This window comes from Ziziphus jujuba, chromosome 8, assembly GCF_031755915.1.
Source record: "Ziziphus jujuba cultivar Dongzao chromosome 8, ASM3175591v1".
Lineage (NCBI taxonomy): Eukaryota > Viridiplantae > Streptophyta > Magnoliopsida > Rosales > Rhamnaceae > Ziziphus > Ziziphus jujuba.
Window position 1 is genome coordinate 12968003 of NC_083386.1, and position 13793 is coordinate 12981795.

The 13793-nt window shown below is 32.3% G+C and overlaps 1 protein-coding gene across 1 annotated transcript; it reads left to right on the plus strand.

Annotated features, from left to right (window-relative positions):
- The first annotated feature begins 6267 nt into the window (after window positions 1-6267).
- Window positions 6268-8157, plus strand: LOC125421398 (uncharacterized). The gene is made up of 2 exons (XM_048470322.2): window positions 6268-7160; window positions 7842-8157. Exons 1-2 carry the CDS (start codon window positions 6459-6461, stop codon window positions 7908-7910), a joined length of 771 nt encoding a protein of 256 aa, XP_048326279.1. The 5' UTR covers window positions 6268-6458; the 3' UTR covers window positions 7911-8157.
- The last annotated feature ends 5636 nt before the right edge of the window (window positions 8158-13793 follow it).

Here is a 13793-nt window from a genome sequence, read left to right on the forward strand (position 1 = left end):
TGCGAAGTGCTTTTTTTTTTTTTTTTTTTCTTCTTAGTATACAGGGCTTTAGATTGTTGAAGGCATTTTTAACAACAAAGACTGTTCTAACTGATATTTTTTATTCTTACTGATGTTTTTCTGAAGAAAGTATAGAATAGATTTGATCATCATAGCACAAAATGAAATCATTGTGGTTAGGCTTTTATGTGATTTGTTTCTATGTGATGTTTTTGTTTTTTAACTACTAAAAGTGGTACAGTTAGAATAGTTGGAACTGGAAGTATATATATATATGTTGTGTAGGATAAGTTGGGCTTCACCATTATATGTAATTTTCAAAGTTTCACCCACATGCAATATGGTTAATGTTGAGGATCTTGATAGATGAAAGATAGAAAAATATCAAGGTTTTTAATGATCTAACCTATAACACTCTGATCCGAGAAAATGTCTTGAATTTGAATTTTTGAACAAGTTTGACCGAGGTTGATTAGGGTTGACTAAGTGGGTTTTACGGTTGACTTTTTACTGCGAGAGAAATTTTGTATTGACAAAGTTACCATGGCGAAGTGCTCATCATATGAGTTCGTAGACTGGTAGCACGCTTAATTTTGATTTATGGTTGAAAAGATATAAGTCTATAAAGTTAAGACTAACATTACCATACAGTTATTATAAGCATGTGGAGGAATTTTAAAAAATGCCCCAAAAAGTGCCATGTGTCACCAATCTATGGGTGCCACATGGACTCTCCCCTCCTCTTCTTCTTCCTTTTCCCTTTCTCTCTCCCCATGCCTAAAACACTTTCTCTCTCCTCCCTCTCCCTCCCCCCTCAGGTTGGCTAAAATTGATGAATCTCCAGCCACCCACAAGTGACAAGCGTGGGCCGCCGACAAGCTCAGCTGCCAAATTCAACCGACAATGCACCCAGATATGACAGTGGAAGCATGCCCAAGCTATAGCGCCTCCACCATCTGATAGCCCATCATGTCAGCTTCGTCGCATTTGCACCAATTGCCGGGGAAGCCGTCAACACGCCAGAAAATGGCCATGGAAACAGGCGGCAGGCACATCATCCGACCATCAGATTCTGGCCATCTGGGCCATCTTCCTAGTCCCCCCATCATAATTCGAGCCTCCCAAAGCTGATAGTGGCCTTCATTTGCTCTAATTTGAGCTCGTTTATGGTGTACAAAGGGGGTGAGTTGGCAACAGTTTCCATTGTTGATATCCAGCTCAATGGAGGTTGGTACCGTGTTCCTCATACCTCTAGCTTTCCATTAGTGCCCTGTTTGTGAATTATTGTGGTATATTTGAAAAGTTGCCATTTTTGAGTAAATTCTGTATTTGGTGTGATAATTGTGGTAAATTGTGCATATGGATATGTTAATGTATAGATATGTACATGTATGTTTGCAAATGCATATTTTTGATATATATATATATATATATATATATGTGTGTGTGTACTTGTTTGGCATGTGTATAAATGCACATATATATGTATATACGGAAATTTTAGGATGAGGACGGTCCGCATGAGAACCGTAGTATTAATGATAGTTTTTCATAGTATTAACGACGATTTCTTAGAAAATCGTCACCAATACTATGAAAAACCATCACCAATACTGTGGTCCGCATGAGGACCGTCCGCACCATAGACGGACTGTATGTATGTATATCAAGTACATGAATAAACATATATATATATATATATATATATATATGTATGTGCTTGTTAAAAGAATGGTATGTATATGAATATGCCTATGTGTGTGAACATATGTAATTATATATATATATATGAGTATATATGAATATATATATATAAGAAAATTTTACGATGCAGACAGTCCGCACCGTGTTTTGGTGCGAACCTCAATATTGATAACAATTTTTGAAGAACCATCGTCAACACTCGTCTCTATGTGATAGTATTAACTACTTTTTCTTCAAAAACCATAATCAATACTGAAATCCACATGATAAAAACGTACAGACATCCTCACTATAAACGGACTCTGTATACTTGTTAAAAGGATTTTGTTATGTAGATAGACGAATAAATATACTTGCGTTATTTAAAATTTTGAAAAATATTGTATATGTTTTGAATTTTAAGAAAGTTGTTATTTGATTTTATTGTGCAATTTTATGTGATTTAAATATATTTGTTATATAAAATTTATTATATAGTTTTGGAGAAATTATTTATGTTATTATTTATTGTTGAAATTATTGTAAAATTTTACTATTATATTTAATTTGCATAATAAAATGTATTGTGTGAAATTAAGTTTTATGTAAATTCTTGTGATTTAATATAATTTTTGTATAAATAAATTTTAAGGATTTAAGAAGAATAATAATTTTTTTTAGTGTATAAAATATATTTGTGTATTTGGATAATTGTGGAGTTTAATTATTTTGGTAATAATTAATTTGATAAAATTGTTGGATTTATGAGATTGTTTAAAAGGAAATATGGATATTTATGAATTTAGTAAAAGTGTACAAACCTAGTTGTATTTTATCAAATTTCAGTATTTTTGATATTGTAAAGTTTTATAGTGTTTAGATGCACCATACAGTTTTGGTGTTCTGTATCATATTGTTGATTAGCGCGTAAAATGTATGGCCATCCTATGAGAGCCATGAATCTGAGGGTTGACAAGTATATTTGCACAGTGAGTATTAGCCGCCACCTCCTTGGCCATAGGATGGTTCGTTATTATATTATGGTCATCTTGTAGGAGTCATGGGGTAGAGAGTTGGCAAATATATTTGTACAGTGAGCATCAACGGCTCCCTTCTTTGGCCGCATGATATCTGGTTATTATGTTATAAATTAGTATGCAAGTTATATTCATGGTCGTCCTTTATGAGCTATAGTGAGAAATGGTAGGTAAGTATAATGCAGAATGAGCACCAGCCATCCCCCTTTGGCTGCAGGATGATTGGTTATTATGGATTAGTGCACACGTATGTATGGCCATCCTGTAGAAATTATGGGCTTAAGGATTGCAAAGTATAGTGCACAATGAGCATCAACCACCCTCCCTTTGATTGAAGGATGATTGTTTAAGCCATGACAAATTATTAGCAATCGGCGCCGCAGGATGCCAAGGTGACCGGTCGTAAGTTTCTCTCTTTAACCTCCCCATCAAGTAGTGCTCGGGATGCCAGGTACTATCTGACACTACTGGTATATCGTATGGTGCATCAAGTGTATTTTTCATGTATACATGTATTATTATTATTATTATTATTATTATGTTATGTCTGTGTGTATTAGTGGGGATAACAATCTGATTCGGCTTACGAATAGCTTTGTCTTGTAACTCTGCTACCTATGAGGCCAATGGATCGGACGACCATTATAAGTAACCATTCCAGACCGTATTGGTAGCAATGTACCTACGACGCTTGATATTATGGGACCCTGCATTAGCATGTTATATGGTACATTGAGTGTAACTCCACTATGAGTGTGCGAATTTCATAGTATATTTATAAATTTTAAATTTTTATTTTGTCTATTAATAGTTATGATTTTCTATTATTATTGTTATTGTTATTATTATTATTATTATTATTATTATTTGTTATTGTTATTATTATTATTATCAATGCTACTATTGTTAATTATTATTGTAGTTGTTGTTATTATTATTATTATTATTATTGTTATTGTTATTATTATTATTATTATTATTTGTTATTATTTTATTATTGTTGTAATTATTAATTATCATTATAATTATTATTTATGATGATTATTATTATTGTTATTACCATTTATTATTATAATGATTATTATTATCATATAGTAGCCTTCAGGCAAATAAAGTAGCTTTCAGACAAGTTACCTAAGGTTTCGAGAGGTCGTATCGCTACCATTATTGTTAGTATTATTATTATTATTGTTATTATTATTGTTTTTATATTTATCTCCTACATGTATTCATGGATCTGATACATTTGGGAAATGCCACAATAACATATGATTATAATAAGTGGGTGGTGTGGACGAACACGAATCATAAACGTATTTACGTTTTATTAAATCACTTTTTACATCTATATTCTTGTGCTATTGTTATAAAACTCCTGAAAATTTGTGAAAAATCTTGTACTAAGGTGGGAGGGATAAGGTGGTATGATATTGGAGTCCATTTTCTGTGCAGGGAATTTTTGAGGATTGCTTAACCCCGATGGGAGATGCTGCCAGATTTTTCATAGGACGGTCTGGTAGAATTTGCCCTGGGATCAGGGCTTATCTAGGATTTTAGTAACAGATCCTGGATATGGTCTTGACATAACCACATATGATTTTATATTTTTATTGTTATCTCATATTCACTAATTGCCCATGATATAATCTGTTTTGCAATCAAATTTTCAATCGGTTTGGATCTCTGCTTGGTTTTTGGGTAAAAAAATAGAAGTACCCCTATCTTCCATGACCAATTACCTGCACAGTCACCCAACCTACTTCGGCATTTTTAATCCTCCTCCTCCCCGTCCAAATAAAAACAGAGAAAAATAATTAGCTTCAACACATAGTTCCCCATTCCAGGGTAAGAAAATTCAAATTCAAAGAGAGTTTGGAAAGAAAATTTCTGGAGAACTCTTTTGCCCGTAATTCACAATATCAAACGAAATTGATATGTTACGTCACCACTACAACGACACCGTTTGAAAACTCTAACAAAAATGAAAAATACAAGTCAATTAAAACAAAGTGCAGAAAATGATTAAATGGCAAGAAAAACAGGTCTTCGGGCTTCAAGAAGGAAATGTTGTCTAGTCCACGACTATGTCATAAAGAATAATTTTGATTATGTATATCTGAAAAGCCCAAGTTCACAATCCTTTATATACAAGATTGTTTATACATTAAGGATTCTATCAAAGAATCTCTGATTAGAAAGTTATTAGTTTATATATATATATATATATATATATTATTTTGTTAAAAATATATCAATCCTGCATCATAAGGCATAAAATATGCATCACTAGTTTGTTATTAATAATAAATTAGATATTGAAATCTGTTGTTGATGAGAGATTGTGATATGTTTCTTATGATATAAGATTGAAATACACCGTAATATAACTATATATACATGTATATATATATATATATATATATACTTTTATATATATATATATATATATGGTGAAGATTTATAAATTAAAGGGAAATGAAAAAAGGACTGACTTTTGTCAAAAAAAGAAAAAAAAGAAAGAAAAGAGAGCAAGAAAAAGAAAAGGCAGAACTCAACAACAAACATCCTTTGTGAAAAAGGAAAAGACACGGTAATTAAAACCATTATATTATTCATTATAGGAAAATATATGTGTTTTCCCTTTCGGCTCACCAATTTTTATCCAACAAAACAAGCTGCGTAATTGGGGTCATTTCCTTCTTTTGCAAGCCACAGCATCCATATTGTGATCCTGAATTGAAAATATTTAATAAACAGTAAAAAACCAAAAAAAAAAAAAAAAAAACTAAGTTTGATATGCAAGCTGAACAGAAACAAGAAAAGAAAAGAAAACAGTAAGAAATAAAATATGAAGAATTGTAAAAAAAGAAAAAATTATTCAATCTGGAATTTGTTGAAAAAGAAAATGCAATTTGTATTATGGCCATTCACTTGGAGGCAGCATTATGAATTTATTATACCAATACGAAATCAGTTAACCTTCACATGATTACCAACTATAAGCTGGACATATGGCATATATAGCTTATCTAGTAATCGAAGCAAAAACTTTCAATGCCAGCAAATGTATATTTGTAACACAATTTTATTATATTTATATTTATCTTTAAATCATCTAATTGAGTTCTGCTTTGGGCTTTGAGGCCGATGTTTCCACTTTACAAAAACCGAATCATTCTATACCGAGCCCACCCTTAAGCAGAAACTAAAGGCATGTTTGGGACTAAAAAGATGATTTCTCAAAAATAAAATTACTAAAAATATTTTAAGATTTTTTTTTTTTGGTTAAACACCGTAAAAGAGTAGATTTTAACTTCTTTGCAGTACTTTGAAGCTTTGGAAATCACTCCAAAATTGATCCTAAAACTACTTAACCTTGAAGTAGCATCACATGGATGCATCATGATAGAGAGCAATTATATAGCCATAGAATTAAAGAACCAAAACCTGTTTTACTTTCCTCCCTCTCATTTCAATTATTGTACGAAAAAAGCCGAAAGTGGCTAAAGTGATCTTCTCTTTCCAGGTTGTCTTCTCTTTCCCTTTTAAAATTTTTATCATTTCTTCTTTGACCTCTTTCCCTCAAAATCCAAATGACCATCTTAGTTGAACGTAACTCCATCCACTAAATTATATAAATACAGTTTGCTTTCCAAATATCCCTATATCTAGCTACTTGACTCATACATACACAAAAATCACAAAATTACCCAATTGATACCGCGCCACGGAACAAAAATGGAAGCCTCAACGAAGACCACGTCCAGTATTAATTTGAAGCTTCTCATCGATCCAAGAGGCCAAAGGGTCCTATTCGCCGAAGCGAAGAAGGATTTTGTTGATTTTTTATTCACCCTTATGTCTTTGCCAGTTGGTACGGTAATAAATCTGCTGTCAAGCAATGCCATGATTGGTACTCTTGGGAAGCTTTACCAGAGCATTGAGAATCTCGATGACACTTATTTGCAACCAAATGTTGACAGAGAAACCGTGTTGAACCCCAAAGCACCAGCTCTTTACGGTGCAAATGCAATCCCTCTTTTGTTGCCCAACAATAACATTGGTCAAGAGCATGCAGATAAAAATATGTATGTATGTTCAAATATGATCTCTAGCGGATACAGCCGAAGCGACCATCTGTATGTGGCGGATGATTCCAAGGCCATATGCCCTCAGTGCAAGAGCAGGATGTCTGTAGCAGTGAATTATGTTGTAGGTGCCCAGAAGATTGGAGAGAATGAATTGCACTCAACATCATCATCATCATCATGTGGATGTGGAGAAGGAGGGTTTGTGAAAGGTGTGGTTACTTATATGGTGATGGATGATTTGGAAGTGTCTCCAATGTCTACCATTTCAAGCATAGCCCTCCTTAACAAGTTCGATGTTAAAGAGATTGGTGGTCTTCAGGAGAAGATGGTTTCCATTGGCGTGAATGAGGTATGGGTATACTTTTTTCTTTTTTTGATAAAAGGTATGTGTACACTCTGTTAGTTAATTGGTAATTAATTACGTATTTTGAGTAATTGGTAAATATATTTATTTTTATTACAGATACTGGTCAAAGAAAAAAAAAAGAAAAAGTACTTTATAACGGTTTAAAACGGTAATAGTTAAGATCTTAAAATTATGTATTAATTTGATATTTTATTTTAGTTTGCTCCCATGCGGATAGCCAAGTAGTAAAAATTATTATTTTCTTAGACGATCCCAGTGCTCAAATTCTCCCACCAAATATTGATAGGCTTGGTCTAGTAGTCAAACTATAAAACATAGACACCTCTAGGTGCACAGTTTAAACCTTAATTATGACGAAATTCCCCTATCCTCCAGTTGTGTGAAGTCAAGAAAAAAAACAAAATAAAAAATACACCACCCCAATATCAAAAAAGAAAAAAAAAAAACTAGTTACAACTTATATATTTAAATTATTTTGAATATAATTATATTTAAATTATTAAAATTGAAATCTATATCTTTTATTTCTTTCCTGTTTTGAAGCATTTAAAAGTATGCATTTATTATTATTGATATTTTTGGTTTTTTTTTTCCCCAATATTTTTGAGTGTGAATTAGGTCTAACACACATATATTGAAAAATATGTTGTTATTGGTACATAGGGGTTGAAATTATTGAAGGCAGCTTTGCAGTCAAAAACTGTTCTCACCGATGTGTTCCTGGCGGAGTAAGCAACTCCCAAGATTTAGTTGATATCAATTACTCTATGCTTCCATGTATTATTATTATTATGTAATCCATTCCGGGTGGTGGATATTAAAGGAAAGTTTTATAAGCTATACTTCTTGATTCTGCAAATATTTGATTGTTACTACTTGAGGGGGGAAGAATGTAAAATTTGATCAAGATGTTTTATTGAAAATGCCTTCGTTTTGATAAACCATAAAAACTTCGTTAATTGATTTATTAGTTTTTACCTTTTGCGATGCCATATATATGGATTTTGAAGAATTTTTATTTTGTCATGTGAATAAATGAACTTTATGTGAGTAGTTTAAATTTAAATTTAAGCAGTAGACTCAGTTATGCAAATATATATATATATATATATATTAAAATATATAATTAATTTCAATGTTTTCTAATTTATCATGAGTGGAGTTGGTTAAACTCGAGTTCATTACTAATTCAATTCGATCTGAGTTCATGAGTTTGAGTAAAATGTTTCATGAGTTTAAGTAAAATATTTCATGAGCTCAGTTTCCTTTCTAATAAATTTGGGGTCTTGAATCTATGATTTGGAAGATATCATAAGTGGTTATTGCCTTCTAAATTATTCTGAAAGCATTCAGCTCAATTACTAATTAAATCATTTTCTTCAAGACCTAGTCTAAAAGTAATTACCACTTAAGAAAGTATTGTCCTTTTGTTTTTTCTTTCAAAAAATAGTTTACTTTTCCTTTTTTTCCATTTTGGAAAAAAATGCTTTTTTTTATTTCTTTTCTTCAAAATACCAGGTACAGCTAGTGTATGATTTTAGAATTTAAAAAAACGTAAAAAAAAAAATTATAGCAATTAATGTGTGAATATATATAGCTGCGTTTAGGGAATAATGCATGAATACTACTCAGTCTGCAAATGGCGAAATTCCTTACCAGTACCAGTACCACTATGTGATTTTTTATTTTTTTTCGAAAAGAAATATTTTACAAAGAGAACTTTCAGAGATACACATATCAACTTGGACAGCTTGATCCAACCAATCAGTACCAATTTCCATTCCAAGATTCAAACTAGCTCGCTTTCACAACATCTTGAGCCAAAACATGAGCTACATTATTTGACTCTCGATGTGCAAAAGAGCAAGAAAAGTTCCCTTGCAAAATCAACCGTACCTTAATGTTTGCAACAAGAAAACAATCAAAAACCATATAACAATATGTAGATGTGATAGCTTGAATGGTAGCTTTTGAAACACTTACCAATTCAGCATCAGAAATACCAAATTGAACAATAAATTTCAGACCCTCTCATAGAGCCAATAATTCTAGAATAAGTGCACTGCATTTCAAAAAAGGAATAGCTGCTGTTGCCATCAATCGACCTTGCTCATTTTGCATCAGTATTTGGACACCAGCATTGTCGTAACTTTTCAAAATACCTCCATCCACATTAATCTTCAATTTTCCACGTATTGGAGGAATCCATATCCCACTTTGTTGCCGATTCTCACAAGCTAGATAAGAAACATGTTCATAAATAATATTCAGTAGTAATAGGCTTTTGAATAGTAGTTGCATGCATCCCAATGTTTTTCATAGCAGGATATATATATTTAAAAACTATTATTAATTTTATAATATTATGGGATATTGGCAGCTATGCACCCCAAATTTTATGAGAGTTGACACATTTCACCCTAAATTTTTTTTCCTGGCATTATGCACCCCAAACTTTTTTTTTTCCTTACAATGTTGGTTCTTCTGTCAAAAATGCTTAACGGAATCATCAAGTGGGGGTAGATCAAGTCATTTTGCTGTTCTCAGGTTTCTTCAAAACCCCTTTTCCAATGGAAAATTTGACCTCTCTCATACAAATTAAAAAGAAAATTTATAAAAAATAAACAATCAGAAAAAAAAAAAAAAAAAAAAACAAAGAAGAATAGAAAAGTTTCTTAGAGTTTTGTCCAACTTTTTTTCCAAGAAAGTCCTAATTTCTTCATTTTCTTGTCTCCTAGACACCACCCTTATCCCTTTTTTTCTCTCTTATTCGAATGAAGATGAATTTTCTTTTCATAGAGAAGACTTCTTGAAAATCCATCCAATAAATCTTTTTTTTTTAATTGCAAATTCTAGTTTTGATGGTTTGTGGAATGGAAAGGGAAGCTTTGTTCATGTGAAAGACATGGCAGCGACCGTTCTCCTTTCAACCCGGTGATCGTGCTGTAAGAAATTTTATGGATCTAAATATACATAATAAATTCCATAAATCATAAATTACTAACCTCCAAACGCAGCCATTGATAAATTAGATCTTTAATCCTGCAAAATAGAAACAACGTAAAGTAGTGCCTATGGACACACTACTCTCAAACCACTCTCAGATTTCTGAAAACCCTAATATCAAAATACCGTATGGCATATGTTTGTTTGCTTGCCCTAGACCTTTTAAATAGTCTCTGCAAGTCAGACTTATCTATTAATTTTGACACACATAAAATAATAATAATTTGATAATATAATTATACTAGGAAAAAATATGGATAAGTCAATGGGCTTATAAAGAGAGTTGGTCCTCCAGTCCAATGGGCCAACTGGAGTCTTATAGAGAGTGTGTGACCAAGGGCCCTACTACAAAATAATAAAATAAACCAGTCCCATTAATGGCATAAATAGGCTCTGTAAGTGAGTAATTGATTATGCCAAGTCTACAAATATTAATTTATCCAACATTCTCCCACTTGGACTGCATAATCATCATCTTCATATAAAATCCAAATTCACTTACTATAGAATCTCCCGAGCCATAATGCCATTTCATCCAAATATATAGTATACCGACAGGGCACAACAATATACTAGACTAGGCAGTAGAGATTCTCTCAGTAAATCTCTCAAAACATTATACCATTTCAACTGAGTACTTTGCATGCCGTAAACTCAGTCTAGGTAGTAGAGATTTACCTAACCATGTGCAATCCCCAACACACAAAAGCATTTCATTCAAGCACATTGTGTATCGACAGGATACAACAATATATACCCAAACTAGGTAGTAGGGATTTACCATGGCACCTGTGGATCAACATACACATATACATAGACTAATAGTCTCAACAGGCCTGTAAATACAAGGAGCAATAATATGTGTAATAAATCATCTCATAAATAAATAAATAATGATCCACATACATCAATGTATTAAAATATTCAAAGAAATAAATAATACTCAACATGGATATTACAACAGAAAACATAACAAACTCCCACTGACCCACAGCAGTCTCAACTGAATAACAATCCCATACGGGACACATGCTCCTCAAATATGCCTACCGGTAAAGCCTTGGTCAGTGGATCTACCACCATGCTATAAGTCGGTGTGTGAACAACAGTAATGAGACCCTCTTCAACTTTCTCCTTTACCACAAAATATTTCACATCAATGTACTTCGCACCAGGAATACCTTTTAAATTATTGGAGAAAGACACCGCTGCAATATTATCACAATACATCATAATAGGCCTCTCAATGGAGTCAACTACTCCTAAATCACGGATAAAATTCCGTAGCCAAACTGCATGACGGGTAGCCTCATAACATGCTACATATTCTGCCTCCATAGTCGAGGATGCTGTCACTGACTGCTTGGCACTCCGCCAAGATAAGCCCCTCCTACCATGATAAATATATAACCAGTGGTAGATTTCTTATCATCCACACAACCTTTATAGTCTGCATCACTATAACCCACTACTTCAAGAGAGTTGGTGCGAGGATATGTCAACATATGATCTTTAGTACCCTGAAGATACCTAAAGACCTTTTTAACTGCTTGGTAATGAATAGGATCGGGATTGCTCATAAATTTACCAAGCACACCCAAAATTTTGGAAAACAAATACATGCCCGATATTTACAATTTTTTTTATTTATTTTTATTTTATAAATAACAATCGGGCATGTATTATGTTTCTTCACACATCAATATCATAGCTTCACAGATCCATGCACACAGAAAGAAAAATAAAATAAAGAACATATATTTGAATCCCACATATCATTCAATGGCCACATACAGTTCAATTCGATCATCATCGATACAACGAAGACTAATCACAAAGAAATTTATTATGCATATTAACTAGGCTCTGATACCAATTGTAAGAAATTTTATGGATCTAAATATACATAATAAATTCCATAAATCATAAATTACTAACCTCCAAATTCAGTCATTGATACGTTAGATCTTTAATCCTGCAAAATAGAAACAACGTAAAGTAGTGCCTATGGACACACTACTCTCAAACCACTCTCAGATTTCTAAAAACCCTAATATCAAAATACCGTATGGCATATGTTTGTTTGCTTGCCCTAGACCTTTTAAATAGTCTCTGCAAGTCAGACTTATCCATTAATTTTGACACACATAAAATAATAATAATTTGATAATATAATTATACTAGGAAAAAATATGGATAAGTCAATGGGCTTATAAAGAGAGTTGGTCCTCCAGTCCAATGGGCCAACTGGAGTCTTATAGAGAGTGTGTGACTAAGGGCCCTACTACAAAATAATAAAATAAGCCAGTCCCATTAATGGCATAAATAGGCCCTGTAAGTGAGTAATTGATTATGCCAAATCCACAAATATTAATTTATTCAACACGTGCTTCATGGATCGTCGTCGGATGGAGCTAACGCGATGGTGGTTCAAAGGGATGTGGGTTAAAGCTCTATTACGACGATAGTGCTGGATCGAGTTTGAGACCTTTGCCGCCGAGCATGTCAGAGGTTCTATTGGGGTCTAGATTCGATTGGCTTTTAGAGCAGCTTTCTCAAATTGAAACAATAGTATCGGATGGTGCGAGAGCCATCGACATCCAAAACTGCGATCTAGTCAATGTCGATGATTGAGATCGACGATTCTCACATCTAAAATGAACTGCACTATTCCATGTGCAAAGAAGCTTTCGAATTGGGAACCGATTGTATCCTTCCATGGCTGTCTCTTCACAGTTCTTGCTCTTTTTTTTAGGGCAAAGAAAAATGGAGGCATTTCAAAATGCAATATCTCTTTCAAAATTGGGGCTAAAACTCCATTTTTTAAGCCTTAATTTCTAATCTGAGAACAACAAAATGACTTGATTTACCCTTATTTGATGATCACATGCGCAACACGTGATAATTCCATTAAGCATTTTTGACAGAAGAACCAACGATGCAAGGGAAAAAGAAGTTTGGGGTGCATAATGCCAGGAAAAAAAGTTTAAGATGCAATGTGTCAACTCCGATAAAATTCAGGATGCATAGCTGCCAATATACCTAATATTATATATACTAAGATCTGATAAAATACAACCAGATTTATATACTATTACTAAATCCATTAAATTCCATATTTTTTTTAAACCATGAAAATAAATCTAGCAATTTCATAAAATTAATACATTCCACATTACTTCAATTTCACGATTATCCAAATGCACAATATATCTTATACACTAAAAATTATTATTCTTTTTAAATAATTAAAATTTATTTATACAAAATTTATTTAACTTATATAAAATTCACATATAATTTAATTTCACATAAATACATTTTATCATACAAAATAAATACAACAATAAATTCAATAATAAATATATACAATTAATTTCTCCAAACCATATAATAAATATTATATAACAAATATGTTTAAATCACATAAATAGCATAATAAAATTAAATAACAATTTCCTTAATTTTTAAAATATACATTTTATATTTCAAAATGTTAAATAACACAAATTATACATTCACACACACATACACATATATATAACCTTTCAGCGAGCATGTACCCATTCTTATATATATATATATACACATATATACTCATACATATAT